The following is an 18,424-nucleotide window of genomic DNA, read 5'->3' as shown; positions in this document are numbered from 1 at the left end:
GTCACTAGCCCTAAAAAGCTTTGTTATGAATTACATTCAGAATCTTTTTTTTTTTTTTTTGTCCATCTTCATGAAACTGAGATTATTAGCTTGGTTATTATTCAACACGATTCTGCTTCCATTTAAAAAGCCCTTACATTTAACCCATGATACAATATGAAATTGTACAAATGAAATTGTTTCTTTGGGCTTTTTATGATATTAAAAGTGGTGTTGATATGCCATCTGGATATGCTGGAAGTAAAATGGCTTTAGTGTTTATTAAACCTTCCAATTACGTCATGCCTAGCTGAGTCACTGCCAGAAAGGGAATAAGGATCCATGATCAAAGTGAAATTTGCAGTCTCTTGGGGGTTATTTTTACTGAATCAGGCCACAGATGTCAACATCATCATCTTCTCCACTCTCAAACCTGCGTCAGAAGAGACAAACCAGATAACAGTCAGTTATTGCACAGAAACTTTGCTTTTCACTCTGTTATATAAAACAGCTAATAATTAAGCTGCACTATCAGACTTGCTTGCATAACAAATTTGAATATATAAATGTGTTGTGCAGTTATCATGCATTAATTATCTAAAGAGCCTGTATGTAGAGGCACTGAAAAATGTGCTAGCCCTAAAAACAGTTTTTGTCCAGGTTGTTGACTGCTGTATAGTACAAAAAAGCTTGTGACAGATGGCATGCCGTGCCAAGCATCAGTGTGGGTTAAGCTCTAATAGGAATTGAAATGCCTACTGCAGTGCTTTTCTCACAGATATCGATGTGAGCTCTCCTCCAACCCTGTCCTCTAGATATGTACCAGGATGACATGGCATTTCTAGCACAATGGGAGTTTTATGACCCTGTTTTTTTATATGTTATATTCCTATGCTTATTCATGGTTAAAACGTAAATACCAAAGTGTTATGTAATATGAACATTCGTATTGGCTTCAATGCACCCATTATTATCACACAAGCATTATTTTAATGTGATGATAATGGACATGCGTTAACCATTAATGTTCAGGCAATGTTCAAAATAGCAAGATGTACTACTGATCTCACTATTTCTGCAGTATATAGCTAGTATGTGTCCTGTGTATAGTATGCACATTTTCTGTATGTCCTGACACCAAAATGTGCATTATACAAAAAAGCATACTGAAACACTGTATCCCACAATGCAATGCACTCCACTTTCTGCATTCGAGTCATTGTTTATTGGACTGCCAAAATGTGACATTTTATCTCAAAGCTGAGTGCAAATTAATCATATTTATTTCCTTAATCGTAGTGACATGTTGTGATGAGGTAATGCCATGTTACAATAATGAAGCCCTCGGAAAAATTGATTCATTGGTTAGTTGAATTCAGTGGTCAAATATTTCTGATTAATGAGCACTGATGTTTCGTTTATACCGCGCACAGTAAGAAGTAAGCTAGTATTCCATTCTGAACATGCCGAATGAGAAGTAGAATACCAAAAATGAAGCTTGTGAGAAAAGAAAAGAAATAAGCACACCTGAAGGAATGCAGGGGATGTCAGTATGGATTTGAGCCCTGATGGGTCTGTTGCTGACCAAAGACTCATGTGCTTCATCAGCAGTTACGCTGTGCTGAGATCATTCTTTGTCATGTCCTGACTCTAGGATGTAATGCTGGGTCAGCATTTAGCTAGAGTTTGGTTTACACACAGTCAAGTCATGGCTCACTCTCCAACGGCCAAGATTCCTAAAACAAGAGTCTCCCTCAAAAGATTTACTCTGGGAGAAACATCCCATCCCCTTTTCTTTTTCTTCTTCTAAGGAATAAAGCTACCCTTAGAAAGAAGCCATCACTGTTGCCACAGTGCCAAACTTCCTTGTAAACAATAAACTCTTTATATACAGTTCTCAAAGCAACACGGCTGCCAAGTTACAAAAAACCAATCATGCCCCGACATATAATCATACACACACAAGCACAAAGTTCTTAGATTAACATTTAAAATATATAAATACAGAAAAATATTTATTTAGATGACATGATGAAAATGATCCAGCATCAGGAATAAATGCATCTTTAGATACAACACTTGAGGGCATGACCATCATTATTGTTGCTGTAGTTTGGTGATGAGGCTAGCATGTAGGCTCAAGCACAGCTTATTTCTAGACAGATGTGCATGGAAAGAGCAGTTAAGTTGCACAGTTGTAGTGCTCACTTCTCAACTAAATTTGCTTTTAACTGAGCCTCCAGGGCCATCTTGTCAAAGGTGCGCATGTTTGTCTCTTCACGAACACGATCCCGCACGTGGAAAGATGCACGCGCAACGGATCGGGCACTTTCCAAGACTGCACGTTTTTCTCTGAAAATCTGTTCACTTTTTTCCAGTTTGCGCTCAATGGACTGTAACAATTCTAGGCGACGCTGTTTCTCCTCCTCCTCTACGCGTTGACGGTTAAGCCTTTGGAGTCGTTCTTTTTCCTGCCTGCTTTGCACCACACGTTGGGCCTTCTCCCGCGCCCGGTCTTCAGCTATTTGAGTGGCTTGTTGTGCTCGTCTTTCGGCCTCCCTAGCCCTTGCCTCCATCTGTTCCTTCTGCTGTTGCTCACGTAGTTCAGCGGCCCGTCTTGCTTTCTGGATCTGCTTCTCTTCTCGCTTAGCTTTCTCCTTTAACTCTTGCCCACGTTTTTCTTGTATTTGCTCATAGTTCTCCAAAGACCTACTTAGCTTCTCTTCGGCTATTCTCTGTGCTTCTTCACGCTCGTCCGCTTCTCTGCGTGCAATCTCTTGGATAAGAGCTGCATGGTGCCTCTTCTCGGCACGGTTGAGTCCACGACGCTCCTCTTGAATTTGATGCTCTCGCTCCTGTCGCTTCAACTCAGCAATGGTCAGTTTTTCCTTAAGGAGCAGTTTCTCTTGCTCAAGAATAGCAGCTCGCTCCTCCTCCAGTGCTTTAAGGTTCTGTTCTTGTAATTCCTTCTTGTGTTTCTCCTCGCGAGCAGTCTGTTGCAGTTTCTGCAACCGGCTGCGTTCTTGTTGCTCAGCCAATTCCTTCCAACGCTCCTCAGTTTCCAATGCTTGCCGAAGTTTCGCTTCTGCAGCCTCACGCTCCTGCTGGTTAAGCCAGCGCTGCCGGGTAGAAACTTGTGACTGCCATGCACGCTGGCACTGCTGCACAGCCCTCTGTTTCTCCCGTTCTTCGCGTTCCCTTCGTAGCTCCTCTAGTCTGCGCTCACTGTCCCATTGCAGGTGTGCTACGTAGCGTGTCTGGCTCATTATGTCCTCCTCTTGGTACCTGGCTAGCATTAGTGCAGCAATCTTTCGGTCTCGTTCTGGGACTGCTTTAAGTCCTCGTCGTTTCACCTCTTTCACAATGCGCTCCACTTTTTGCATAGTCTGTGGAGAGTGGCTAAGGTCTCCCAAGCTCAAACTGCGACCCATCAGGGAGTTAAAGGTAGCTAAAGTGCGGGCACGAGGACTTGATGTCTTAGCCCAGTGATCTCTTGCCCCATCCCAGCTATAGGATGAGGAACCAGATTCAGAGGAGGTACATGTGGTAGTTGTAGTGTTTGTTGTTGAAGCAGTAGAGGAACAAAACGTGTCACGTCTGCGTTGCAAAGACTCCAATGAGTGGCTTCTGCATCTAACCTTTGATTTGGAGATGATGTGCCCGTTATGCTGTGCAAACGTACTTGTGATGCCATTGGCAGGACTTTGGACAGCAGATTTTGACACTATTGGGACAAGTGAAGTTGGTGTCCTTGGAAAGGAAGACGGTTTTGTTATTGATCTGGGAAAAGTATTTGGAGCCTTTGTATGAGCACTAGAGGGTTTTTTTGAGCCCTGACCTCCTGGAGCTGACTGAATTGATCGTTGGACTATTGAAGGTTTTGGACCTTGAGGTTTTCCCCCAGATTCTACTTCAAGGGACTTTTTTGCAGAAGTTCCTTTAACGGAAGGAGCAGAGTTCACTGGACTGACTTTTGGTGGAGAGTTGGATGTGGACACTGTAGTAACTTGTCCTGACCCTGCTGTCGTGCTTTTAGGGGTAGTTGATGTAGATTGTTTTTTAGGTGCACCGCTGCAAGTAGGTGTTATTTTGGGGCCTGGATTTGTTAAACTGTGATTGGTTTGTTGAGACAATCCAGTATTTACAGTTTCCTGTGACTTCTCTGAAGCCAGTGGACCAGCATTATTGTTGAGAGCTGCCTGCAGAATTCGCCTCTTCTCCTCTCTGATAATCCGTTCTCTCTCCTCTCTGCAGTGTCGGAGTTTAGCATGTCTATCCCGCTCATATATCTCAAACATTCCTGTGGCGACACGCATACTCCGGCCGGGTGCCTCACGGGCAAAATCAGACAGCGGACGAGGCAGAAGCTCCACAGGTTTCACTCCACAGTGTGCACATGCCTCAAGAGAGTGAGGGCTTGTCAGTACATACCGGCTGCCTTCTGCAGCTGGTGAGTCAAAATTGTAAAGGTCCAGATGTAGTTTTTGCTCTTCTGGTTGACTAGGTTCAGTACTGGGCTCTGTCTGTGGGCTGGAATCCACACTAACATCTTTCTCGCTATCATCACCTGGCTCAGGTAGACATGGTGCTTCAGAGGCTGCAGCAGGGCTTTCAAACTGGGCCCCTCTGAATTTACTCTGGTCATCAGGTTCCAATGGGTCCACCATGATTCACTGTATAAAAAAGAACACACACAAAATGAATACTGCAGTGTTTCAATGACAGTGCTGGATAACCCACAAGCAGATTTGTGGAATCACAGGGATTATTATGTTCTGTCTAGAGATCAAAGCTTAAGAGTGCTATCTAAGGTTGAGGGACGCCACAAAGCTTGCACACGCATGCATATTTTTTACGCTCTGCTTCTGTATGTGATGACGGTTCCCGCTTGAGGGTAATTACATAAGGTTATACATGCATGCTGGGCAATATTAAAGAACTCATGCAGTTGCTATTTTTAGAGGCTGATTCAGATGCAATCATGCATGTACAGTATGTAAAACCATTTCAATATGTCTCATCTCTGCACTCTGCATCTATCTATCTATCTATCTGTCTGTCTGTCTGTCTAATGCCTCTAAACCTCAATAATGCAGTTACTAACTCATAAACAGAAATATCACAGTTTGATGTCATTTTTTCATGTCAAAATTATGGAATGTTTTGTTCACTCCATATTAGTGAAACATTTAGTTGTGTAGACTATGTGTATCGCAAGCTTCGATTAACAACAACATCATAGGCCCCAACAAGACATATGTTGTTTATATAGTAAAGAAACGCTGATTTTAAAGAAAACATACTGCAAGAGCCATCTAAAAACACAAATGCTCAAAACAGCCTCACACTTCGCAGATGGTTTCCACAGTAGATGTGTTTGATTTTGCATAGCCTACAGTAAGCGGTCTCTATCACACCCAGCGCAATAATATCTGATGACATGAATGCGCTAGGAATCACTTGCCCACAAGAACATAGGGCACGACGATATCGCAAAAATCACGACCATAAAAAAAAGAGTCTTACCGTTATCAGGTCCCACTCGTTTAAAGCATATCAGGTCATTGATATTTCCCCTCTTCTTCATCAAATGTGTTTGAGATTCTGTGCTCGGTTCTCGTCTGGTTCTTTCCTTCAGCAGTCAGTCTCCACCTGCTGTTTGACACTCGCATCCTTGGCCGTGAAGCATCTGTGCTCCGCCTCCGTGTGACTGCGCTCTAAAAATATCGTACATAATCAGCCCTCTGTCCCGTTATGGCCATATGAACGGAGAATGAACGATTCCGTTCATGAACGTTGCTGTCGGTTGCTTTTCGACTTGAAAATGATATAGCTAGCATATATCCTGTTTCTGCAACAGAAATAGTAATGCTAATAATATTACTACATCTAATGTAACACTAATCCGTTATTTAAACTGAATTTTGCAAATGCTACATGGAAATTCAGCAGTGTTTATTTTGGAAGAAAAAATATGTTTCTGACAGCGCAGTCTGTTCAATGCTGTAATAAGTAAAACTATACGCTAGGGGGCGCAGTATGCACAAAGATAACGTGGCTTTGATGGAATCTGCGGTGCTTACTATCTACGATGGCTTTAAATGGACACTCTTTGTGCAATCAAGATACTCTTAAAAACCGTGTGAATTTTATTGCGTTCGGTAACTAAATATAAAATCAAATGATATCTGCAAACATCGATCACATTTCTTCAGAGCTCATTTTAAGTTTGTTTGTTTAGCTGGTTAGTTTTAACCAGTTCCTCTCAAGGCAATTTTATGCTATTCACATGTTTACTTGAACTCAGTTTTGCCCAAAGGGTCAGATTGCCTTTTGTCATCATTTTGAATGGTATAGCTATCAGTTGTTTTATTGTTTAAAATTGTTCAAAAAATGTTGTGAAATGTTTTGCTTGAAAACTGTTTGCCTAAAATTAAATGCCACTTGGTTAGGTAGTTTATGCAATAGCATTCATACATTTCTAAGTGTGTCTTAGTTGTATAACTCCGTATAAGATCTTTGCAGGAGGTTTGGTAAGGTGTCTTACACTAGGCTACTACTTTTTCTCTTTCATTGGTATACATCTGATTAGATAGAAGATAAAAGCAGGGGCCGGTTGCATAAACTGCTTAGAATAGTCTTAAAAAGTTAGTCATCTAATTTGTTTTTCTTCAAGACTGGTCTTAACTTTTTTTAATTCAGTTACAAAAAGGTAGATTGTTCTAATTTGAATCTCAGAAGTATGACCAATTACCCCTTGTCTACTGCTAGCTGGTGAAACCAGTTCTTAAGACCCAGTCTTAAAATAGTGCTATGTTTATACAACTGGCCCCTGATCTTAGAGTAGAGGGAAGCTGAGATATCAAACAGTGATGGAGGACGTGAAGATGATTTATGGTTGCTCTATACAACTTTATCAGACAAACGTCTAAGTATTTGACTATATACTTGTAAGACAAGCAGTGAAAACAACTTTCCACTCATTGGCTTTCATGCCACAGGAATTTATGAACATCCATTATATCCATAACTGTGTTGCTGTTATGTAAAAGACTTAGGAACAAATACTGTAAACCAAGCAACTGATGTCATGCCTGTAATCAACCATCTAATCTACAAAAAGTCAATTTTTATATTACTGTCATTTATAGCACTTTTGACACTTTTATAACATTCAACAGAAGATGCGGCCAATACTTTTTTGTCAAGAATTCACTTAATGGAATAAATAAAGTCATACAGGACTGGAATGACATGTAGGTGAGGGATTAAAACATATTTTTTACTTTTGGGTGAACTATTTCTTAACTGTCCAGAAATTTATGGGAGATATAGTTCACTCTTCACAATAGTATGCCCCCAAAACTGTGCTGGGGGTCACAGAGAGGTGAGTTGCATGGTATAGTGATGGAGCTGGTTGGGGTTAGCTGATGGAGACATATGGAAAAGTTTCTATGCCTTAATCAAGACCCACATTTTTTTTTTTTCATCTGGATTGCATTTCAGTTATGAGCACTATTAGCTGATGGAATGACATCTCCTTCATGAACCATGATGATGTCATGTCTAAATTACTGCTAACAGATAGTGGAATATAGAAACCTGACATACTGGAGTGTAATGGCACGATTTTGTAGAATCCTCATGTTTAAACTTTGATTATGCACATGATCCAGTAATCAAAGGCTAATTTCAATTCATTTGACTCAAATTTAGTTTACTGGATTTTATAATTGGTGCATTGTGGATGGATAATCTGGCTTTGCTCAATACTATATAAATTGATACACAGTTTTTGGTAAACATATGAATTTAATTATTACGTTAGAGCATGATCTCTTTCCTCATAGGACTTTATTCTGGATAAAAAGTAACCAACAAACCCCAGCTGAAGTGAAGTCTTCTGCAGTTGGATAATTATTTGTAGAAGCTTATTGGGATTTGATTTGTCTTCAAGGACCAAGTTCCCTTCAGATATTAATTTACACTGTAAGGTATATTTTGTCTTATTGACAGCAAAGGAACCGAAGCTGCCTCCACCTCGAATGAATATATATATATATATATATAAATGTGTTTGAACAATAATGTAAGAAAATAAAAAAAACAGACATTTTGATATATTTCAATTTAAACGTTGTGTTAATATAAATGTTGAAAACAGTTGTGCTGCATAATTTTTTTGTAGAAATTGTTATACATTTTGTTTTTCAGTATTCTATTATGAATAGTAAGTTCTAAAGGACAGCATTTATTTGACTTAGAAAAAAATCTTTACTGTCACTTTTGATTAAATTAATGTGTCCTTGCTGAATGAAAGCATTAATTTCCTTAAAAATGAAGGGTATATCATGGTAGTATTTCTTGTACTGCCTTTAATTTATTAGTAAATTACATTAAATAAAAGTTGACATGTTACTTGGTGTGACATGGTGTATGAAATATAAAATTTAATATAAAAACAGTATTTAATTATTTTAGAATTATGTATTATTTTGAATTATGCCTTTTTTATACTGCAGCTCATATTAATTGCAAGAATACATATAATATCTGTACTTTTAAAAAATGAATGTCACAACGCATGTATTCATACTATATAAATTTCAACACAAAATCATTGCCATGAAAATAATGTTGACTGCAAAAAAAACATTAGTCCTAACAACCCCATCTCTTTATACAAAATATTATTTTATTTTATTTTATTTATTTATTTTTTTTTTTTTCCCCCGCACCCACCCACCTGGCAGGCCTGTCCTTGCGAAGACCGGGACCTCTGAATGCCCCCAGTTCACATTTCTAGCTTGGTTTTGCCAACAGCAAGGGCCACGCTTTGCTGACATTTTGACAACTCTGCGCTCTCGACCCCTTGCTCCTTCCCCCCCTCCTCCATCGGGCTGGCACAGAGGGAGTGAATCCCCCCTCTCCGGTGGGGTGAAGGTCCCTGGGACCAAGCTGTTAATTCAATCAGGAAGGTGGTATGCTCAATTAGGCACTCATAAGGGCCCAGGAAGGGTCTGGGGCCCCAACAGAGGGTGTGTGTGTTGAGAGGTATCCTTTAAAGATGACTCCAAAGAAGGTGTAAAAAAAACAAAAAAAAAGTCATTGACTGGACCATCTGAACTCTTTGGCCAGGCCTGTAATCACGTTACTCCTCCAGATACGGGAGCTTGTGAAAACTGCAGCCAGTACATGTAAAAGACATGGAATCCAACAAATGAAAGCCAGATGAGGGATTTTAAAGTGAAAGGGCTCTGCATCTGACCTCACATTCTCTTGTTTGAAGTCCTCTCTCTGTCCATCTCTTTTCTTCATTCTTCCACGATTAGGTCAAACAGGTACTTGTGAGAAATATGGACAAAGATGTATTGAGCAATCCTCAGATCTGAAATGTCTTGTATCAGTCCCTAAACTCACAATGTTTCATCTTGAAGTATTGAGACACAAACCAAGCGACTAGGAATACACAATATGCACAATTGTGCAATATGCAATCACAAATCCGATCTCAATTGTTTCCCATTGAGATTACACTAAGACAAAATATAGACTTCTACTTCAGGTTTTTCTCCTGAGAAAAAAGAACACGGTCTCCTCTTTGCAGTTTCAGGACAGATTGTCCAAGAAGTCTGAGATGTCAGTACAAACTTCAGTATTTCTCATCCAATAACTAGGTATCTTAGTCATAACTATTCACATTATTTATTCCGATTAATTGATTACACTTTATTTTAAGGTGACTTTGTTACAGTGTATTTACCCATGTAGTAGTTACACAAATAAGAGTACTGAGTATTCTTCATTAACAACATGTACTAACTATAAAGTTAAGGATAGGGTTTGGTTTAGGGTTAACTGGTTGTAATTATGCATCATTTACTGTTACTATAGTAAGTACAAGTAACATGTTACTGTCACCTTAAAATAATGTGTACCCATTAATTTTGTAATTCTATAAACTTAAAGGAATATTGCTGGATAAGCTCAATCAAGAGCATTTGTTGCATGTTAACTACAAAAAAAAAAAAAGTTACACTTTATTTTAAGGTGTCCTTGTTACAGTGTAATTATACATTTAAGTACTGAGTAATATTAATTAACTACATGCACTTACTATATGGTTAGGGTTAGGATTAGGGTTTGGTTTAGGGTTACTTACAAGTAATTATGCATAATTAATTGTTATTATAATAGTAAGTACACGTAACATGTGAACCAAGACAACTTAAAATAAAGTGTTACCCCCCCACCAAAAAAACACTTATTCCTTATTTATTATCAAAAAAATAAATAAATAAATGAAAATTGAGGCACTTAAAACCAAAGTGAATGGGCCAGTGAAAAGTTAAAATACACTTTTTTTTTTGAAGTACTGCCAAAAGGTTTAAACACACACACACACACACATACACATAAACACACACACACACACACACACACACACACAAGAATGAAAGAAAGAAAGCTCCACTGAGTTCATTAATTTCTTTTTGACACTCATAGTAAAACCATACATTTCTGAAAAGAAACAGAAAAAATATTTTGTAGATTAATTAGACATCTGGTGAGGATATGTATGCCTTGAAGAAGACAATTGCTGTCAAAGACATTAGCTGAAGGAATCGCTCAGGACTAGAGTTGAAACTTTACCTTCTCTGAAAGCTGGTAAAACCACAATAAAGCGTGGTCCAGATGTCTAATTATAAAAGCTGTAAATGGGTTTAACAGCAGTTAGAACCACACAGTTTAAAGTACAAAGGTATTAAGGACACTTAACGTGAAGCGGGCCTGTCATGGTTATCTTAGACATCATAATAAGATAAGGGTGGGGGGAGAGAGCTCTCTGTACTGATGCGTTGATTAAAGCCACTAAATGTGCATAGCCTGGCAATAATTGTGTTGGAGTCGGCGGGGTGCCCGCTAGTTTAGGCTGGCTGGTCTTGTCTACAGACACCTGCTAATTTTCTGTCGGCTTTGCTTGCTATAAACAGACAGTGAACCGCAATCGAGGATCTGTGGAAAAGGGTCGGTGTGATAATTGGGCAGCACCGCCCTTTTTCAGCTTGTTCACCCTCTCCTTTCTCTCTGGCCCTTGTCAAACATTTGTTTCAAGTTCAGCCAAGTGACAACAGCCGTCTGTGTTGGTCAACGTTTCTCCAACAACAATTTTTGTCACACGCCAGAAAGCGGCTTTGTTTTGTCGGAGGACATGGTTAAAGGAGCGGGCAGGAGGAAAGTGGATACAGGACATAAAGTGATCTCGTTAACATTCCATTAGACACTCCTGTCCACCCCACCCCTCCCCCAGAAGAACTTCACACAGTTCCGGCCAGGCAGAGACCAGCTGGCACGGTGTAGAACGCTGCAGCATAACCGAATCCCGGGGAGCGATTCGAATGGAAACCTAATGGCACATCAATGTACACCCCTCATAACCATCAATGCTAGCTGTACCGCATGGAGGCAGTCCTGAGCCCTGCTAGTCAGAGTTTTGCCTCTCTTTCTCTCCTTTTCTCCTTAAAATTAATTTGAACAAAGGGTAGAATACAATTATTGAGAAGAAAGTGGAAAGTGATTCAGATTTAATTTTACAGACAAATTAAAAAAAAAAAATAAAACTATCTATCTATCTATCTATCTATCTATGGTAACACTTTATTTCGATAGTCCACTTTAGACATTCTATTAACAGCAAAATTAACTTTGCAACTACATGTCAACTAGCAGTTAGTAGAGTATTAGTAGACTGTCTGCTTAATATCTTCTAACACTTTCTTTGTCAACTTATTCTACTAACCCTAAACCTACCCTAACAGTCTACTCTGAGAGTTAGTAGACATGTAGTTGCAAATTAATGAGAATTAGTTGACATGTAGTTGACATGTAGTTACAAAGTTACTTATAGTTAGTAGAATGTCTAAAGTGCATGGACTATCGAAATAAAGTGTAACCCTATCTATCTATCTATCTATCTACCTCTTTCTCTCTCTCTGTCCGTCTGTCTGACTGTCTGTCTGTCTCCTGTGCATGCCTTTGGACAGAAATATTAATATTTCTAAGATATATATATATATATATAATTTTACTTTCCCTGTCTTTCTCATACACATTTAATGAAATTGAATTAATAATAATAATAATAATACAAATAATAATAATAATAATATAAAACAAACAAATAAACAAACACTTTTTACGCCAATTAAACACCCATTAAAAAGAAATAAGTTGTAAAATGTTTCGTAGGAGAGTTGAGTTAAAGACAGTCATAAAGGTTTGTGCGTCATTACTCTTTCGGTAACCAAGTGGACTGATGATTAATCTGCGGACTTTTGCAACCCCCACCCAACCCCATTTTAGTCAACGTCCATAATCATTGGACGTCCCCTCTGTCAATCACGCCAAACAATCCCACCTCCTTAGGTTTTAAACGCGTCCCAAAGTGAAAGACAAACTATTCAAACTGCAGCTTTGGAAAGGACAGTACATCCCACGCCGTGGAAAGAGTGCATCATTACGATTTTCATCATCTTGTCTGCGTACTCTCTGACATTATGAAAACGGACACATGTAAAGAAGAAACCCGCTGAGGACGAATTTATTTGGAAACAAACTTTTGGAATTTCCTGCAACTTTGGGACCACTGCCAATTCTTAAGCCTGTCTTGTCCGTAAGCTGTCAGTTGTCTTTATACTTCAACGTCAAACAGAATGTACTGCCACAATCTGGTCCTTTTTGTATTCTTGTATTCCCACGCGCTACTGATGATGTGCCTGCCACCAGCCTCAGCGCAGAAGTCGAATGGTCCTCGGGTAAGTCCGTGCGTAACGCCGCTCTCCGCCGCATGTGTTCAGCTGCGCACATTCACGCATTTGTCATTCTGATAACTTCAGTGCTTCATTTAAAGTTGTCAGTGTGACACATAAAGTTATTATACTGTGTCAAAGTCAATGCATTATTATAAAACAATGCAGTGTTTTTCCATTTATGAAAATCTGCTTCAATATGCAATGCTTTTTTCAGAGCATCTTTTAGTGATTCAGCTGAATAGTTGGGTTTTGCTTGCTGAGGCACATTGTCAGTGAGACTTGAGTACACCCATTGACCTTTTGTCATAAAGGTCTTTTGCTTCCTGTGCACCCCTCTGTGCCCATAGAAAAGAGGACCATTGCCTTTCCATTGCAGCATTTCATACGATTTCAACAAAGACAACGGGTGTGGAGTATTTCTTTCTGCAGCTGAATCAGTTTGCAGACAATATTGAATAGTAGAGCTATATGATGTCTTTTAAAAAATGATCCTCAGAAAATGCAAATGCATCTGTCTGGATGTCTATAAGGGAGAAAATGTGTGTCAAGGTGATGAGCTGTTGTCCTTAATATCATTAATTTAGTAGTAAAGCTTAAAGAAATAACAATTAAAGCAACTTACCGGAGTGATTAACAACACTAACTAGTCAAAGCACAAAAACTTGCCACAGAAATCGAATTGCTGGAGCATTTTTTTTTAATATCCTCAAGTATTTGAGCAATTCAGACAGACGAATGGTTTGTCAAGGTTGCCGCAGAGCTCTTGTGGTAAATGTCCATTCAGTTGTGCACTGAGACACTGAGATTGACCACTGAGAGTGAAAGTAAGTACAAATCAGAAAGAGAGTAGAAGAGAGAAATTTGTGGACGCTGCTGAGGTATTGTCATACTTGTGGTCGGAGGGGGTGGTCAGTATAAAAATCTATGATACGCACACACACATTAAACCTAAAAACACCTCACGTGTGTGGGTGTGTGTGTGTGTGTTTGTGTGTGCATCTGCAAAATAATTGTTTTGCTGAGAAAAGTCTTAACAGCAAGGTACAAAAAATGTCTTGTCTTCAGGAAATATTTTCCGAACCAATTAATCTGCAAGTAACACATTGGACCTCATTGAGATATATAACTATATTTTAAAAGAGTATTCAAATAAATTCCTTGGAAATTTCAATGATTAACTATTCCTAACTCACATCACACACATTTATAGCACTCCATCTACATTTATTTCTTAATTATGGATTAGAAACAATTGTGACAACAGGGCCACTGTGAACATAAAGACTTCTATACTGTGTTTCTGCATGATTATTCAAAGAAATTAAGTACACTGTGAATAAATTGTGCTCGTTATGAAACAAGACTCTGGCTGCTGAGAAGAACTGAAAATCATTAATCTTTGTCATCAATTACTTTTTTTCCTTTGAATGATTTTGCCCCTTCTCCATACTTATGCAGCCGGTTTCTCATTTACTTGCCATTAACACTCCCAGGCTTTTATCTACTATGATATAATATCTGCTTATGTATTTAATTTTGGCAACAACTCTACAGCTATTACAACTCTACTCTATTGAAATGTACTTTAATAGTAGCCGTACAGGGCGCGCACGTGTGTGTGTGTGTGTGTGTGTGTGTGTGCACATGTGTGATTTGTTGTGCTCAACAGCATTAAACAGTGTAGAAATATCTCCACAGTGTTTAAACATCCTTCATCATCCTCATCTAATCATCATAGGAGGCCAGAAAGGTTGTGTTGAAAAAGCTATTAAAAAAAATCTGAAGTTAAATGCTTCAAAAGTTATACTCCCTTCTGTGCCTCATTTATAAAAACGTATCTCTGAACGCTGTCAGCTCCAAGAACCCAACGATTCATGAGGAGTTATGGCTGCTCTGCTAAGCTGGAAGACATATTTGGGCCAATAACAGGATCAAGCTTATTCCTCAAAGCCAATTGGGTGATTGAGTTTATTAAAAAAAATATATATATAATAAAAAAAGGAAGCGTCTCTTGACAGTAGAGGGATTTTAGGTTCCTTTTCCACATTTAACATGAATTTAGCACACTTTTCCATTCACAGTAATTCTGAGTTCTTCGACCTGGCCAATTCTGGCATGCCACAGACTTAGAAGATAATATTTTCTGAGGATTTAATTCTGTCAGCATGTAGCGATGCATCTGAGCACAGTGAATATACCACCTGTCAGAAGGCATTATTTTGACGATTAATCTTAAGATATTTTGGTTAAAGCTTACATGTATTTCTGTTCCACGAGCATGACTAAATGGAATTGAAAAAACAAACAAATCCCCTCATCTGTCATTGGCAGAATAAACAGATAGTCCCGCCCCCAAATTCACATAATTGGTTGAGCCAATATTGCTGTGTTTTCATAGCGCCACAGTGAATCAACCTTTGGTGTTGTCAATGCGTTTTAACATCGAACACATTACACATTTCACTTTTAAACAGGTCCTGTGCAAAGGTCACTGGGAACTTTCACTGTTAACAGTCTGACAAACATGATCCTCAAAATAGCCTGACATCAGCATGGATTTAAAAGGACAACAGAGAACAACTGATGTAAAACTTCACACTATGCAACACACTGTCAATGTAGTTTAATAGTGAAGTAGTTCACATTATTAAATGGTGATGAATTGGACTTCGTTAAATTGTGTTTTATTACAAAATACAATGTGAAAGGCCAAAATAACCTTACTTAAAATTAATTGAAAGTTATATGATACGGATGCAGATTATGATAGCTACCGAATTAAGTGATGCAAACTACTGGATAGTGGGTACATAACATAAGCTACCTGTAATGTACAGTATTCATATGTCAGTATTATGCAATCTGTGAATGTTTTGTCTTGGAGTGATCTGTACATTTTTCTTACACTACACATACAGTAAGACTGAACCCGAGTTGTATACTGTATTATTGTGTCTTACCACAGTACAAGTTGAAGTTTTCCTCTAGTAACAGTAGTGTGGAGCTGTACTGTAACCTTGAAAGATGTTACTCAACCCCAGCTTAGAAGGCACTCAACTGCAAAACTAATAACATAAAAAATAAAGACATGCAATATATCAACTGGCAGAGTTAGACACTATCTGTCAATCAGAAATTAATCAGAAATCAATCAGTTAAATTTCTGTCAATGTTTTTGCCAATACAGCCAAGAGAACGTCTCCAGGTTACGTAAGGACGAGAGAACAGAAGAGCCAGGAGTGGCTCGCATATCTAGGCAATAGAACCTGACAAACGTGAGGGCCATGGACCATCCCGCTGCGTTGCAGATGTCCTGCATGGACACACCTGCCAAGAAGGCCTTGGAGGCCGCCATACCTCGGGTCGAGTGAGCCTTGACCCCCAGAGGCGAGGGGAGATCAGAGGACTCGTAGGCAATAGTAATGGCATCAACTATCCACCGACTGAGGGTCTGCTTCGTAGCAGGAAGACCCCTAATCTGCAAGTAACACATTGGACCTCATTGAGATATATAACTATATTTTAAAAGAGTATTCAAATAAATTCCTTGGAAATTTCAATGATTAACTATTCCTAACTCACATCACACACATTTATAGCACTCCATCTACATTTATTTCTTAATTATGGATTAGAAACAATTGTGACAACAGGGCCACTGTGAACATAAAGACTTCTATACTGTGTTTCTGCATGATTATTCAAAGAAATTAAGTACACTGTGAATAAATTGTGCTCGTTATGAAACAAGACTCTGGCTGCTGAGAAGAACTGAAAATCATTAATCTTTGTCATCAATTACTTTTTTTCCTTTGAATGATTTTGCCCCTTCTCCATACTTATGCAGCCGGTTTCTCATTTACTTGCCATTAACACTCCCAGGCTTTTATCTACTATGATATAATATCTGCTTATGTATTTAATTTTGGCAACAACTCTACAGCTATTACAACTCTACTCTATTGAAATGTACTTTAATAGTAGCCGTACAGGGCGCGCACGTGTGTGTGTGTGTGTGTGTGTGTGTGTGCACATGTGTGATTTGTTGTGCTCAACAGCATTAAACAGTGTAGAAATATCTCCACAGTGTTTAAACATCCTTCATCATCCTCATCTAATCATCATAGGAGGCCAGAAAGGTTGTGTTGAAAAAGCTATTAAAAAAAATCTGAAGTTAAATGCTTCAAAAGTTATACTCCCTTCTGTGCCTCATTTATAAAAACGTATCTCTGAACGCTGTCAGCTCCAAGAACCCAACGATTCATGAGGAGTTATGGCTGCTCTGCTAAGCTGGAAGACATATTTGGGCCAATAACAGGATCAAGCTTATTCCTCAAAGCCAATTGGGTGATTGAGTTTATTAAAAAAAATATATATATAATAAAAAAAGGAAGCGTCTCTTGACAGTAGAGGGATTTTAGGTTCCTTTTCCACATTTAACATGAATTTAGCACACTTTTCCATTCACAGTAATTCTGAGTTCTTCGACCTGGCCAATTCTGGCATGCCACAGACTTAGAAGATAATATTTTCTGAGGATTTAATTCTGTCAGCATGTAGCGATGCATCTGAGCACAGTGAATATACCACCTGTCAGAAGGCATTATTTTGACGATTAATCTTAAGATATTTTGGTTAAAGCTTACATGTATTTCTGTTCCACGAGCATGACTAAATGGAATTGAAAAAACAAACAAATCCCCTCATCTGTCATTGGCAGAATAAACAGATAGTCCCGCCCCCAAATTCACATAATTGGTTGAGCCAATATTGCTGTGTTTTCATAGCGCCACAGTGAATCAACCTTTGGTGTTGTCAATGCGTTTTAACATCGAACACATTACACATTTCACTTTTAAACAGGTCCTGTGCAAAGGTCACTGGGAACTTTCACTGTTAACAGTCTGACAAACATGATCCTCAAAATAGCCTGACATCAGCATGGATTTAAAAGGACAACAGAGAACAACTGATGTAAAACTTCACACTATGCAACACACTGTCAATGTAGTTTAATAGTGAAGTAGTTCACATTATTAAATGGTGATGAATTGGACTTCGTTAAATTGTGTTTTATTACAAAATACAATGTGAAAGGCCAAAATAACCTTACTTAAAATTAATTGAAAGTTATATGATACGGATGCAGATTATGATAGCTACCGAATTAAGTGATGCAAACTACTGGATAGTGGGTACATAACATAAGCTACCTGTAATGTACAGTATTCATATGTCAGTATTATGCAATCTGTGAATGTTTTGTCTTGGAGTGATCTGTACATTTTTCTTACACTACACATACAGTAAGACTGAACCCGAGTTGTATACTGTATTATTGTGTCTTACCACAGTACAAGTTGAAGTTTTCCTCTAGTAACAGTAGTGTGGAGCTGTACTGTAACCTTGAAAGATGTTACTCAACCCCAGCTTAGAAGGCACTCAACTGCAAAACTAATAACATAAAAAATAAAGACATGCAATATATCAACTGGCAGAGTTAGACACTATCTGTCAATCAGAAATTAATCAGAAATCAATTTCTGTCATTTCTGTCAATGTTTTTGCCAATACAGCCAAGAGAACGTCTCCAGGTTACGTATGTAACCCAAAGGGAACAAAGGGAACGAGAC

The 18,424-nt window shown here is 38.6% G+C and overlaps 2 protein-coding genes across 3 annotated transcripts in view; one reads left to right on the top strand and one right to left on the bottom strand.

Moving 5' to 3' along the window:
* LOC107731992 (coiled-coil domain-containing protein 177-like) lies at positions 1–5,775 on the bottom strand. Of its 2 annotated transcripts, XR_001638820.1 has the most exons (3): positions 5,506–5,775; positions 1,507–4,652; positions 1–412 (listed from the first exon to the last, which is right to left on the bottom strand). XR_001638820.1 is itself a non-coding variant. In XM_016543214.1 (2 exons), exon 2 carries the CDS (start codon positions 4,644–4,646, stop codon positions 2,184–2,186), a length of 2,463 nt encoding a protein of 820 aa, XP_016398700.1. In that variant the 5' UTR covers positions 4,647–4,652; positions 5,506–5,775; the 3' UTR covers positions 1,255–2,183. The 2 variants fall into 2 exon arrangements, 1 of the variants encoding a protein (XP_016398700.1); XM_016543214.1 differs by lacking the exon at positions 1–412 and having other exon boundaries at positions 1,255–4,652.
* A 6,676-nt stretch (positions 5,776–12,451) lies between these two features.
* Positions 12,452–18,424, top strand: part of LOC107731988 (SPARC-related modular calcium-binding protein 1-like) — a 63,377-nt gene continuing 57,404 nt past the window's right edge. The window contains exon 1 of the mRNA XM_016543211.1: positions 12,452–12,794. Within this exon, the coding sequence (XP_016398697.1) occupies positions 12,693–12,794 (102 nt within the window). The 5' untranslated portion in view covers positions 12,452–12,692. The remainder of the gene's footprint in view (positions 12,795–18,424) is intronic.

The sequence above is a fragment of the Sinocyclocheilus rhinocerous genome, unplaced genomic scaffold, assembly GCF_001515625.1.
Source record: "Sinocyclocheilus rhinocerous isolate Xijiao unplaced genomic scaffold, SAMN03320098_v1.1 scaffold1210, whole genome shotgun sequence".
Classification (NCBI taxonomy): Eukaryota; Metazoa; Chordata; class Actinopteri; order Cypriniformes; family Cyprinidae; genus Sinocyclocheilus; species Sinocyclocheilus rhinocerous.
The sequence above is the reverse complement of the archived record's forward strand: the minus strand, read 5'-3'. Positions and strand labels throughout refer to the sequence as shown.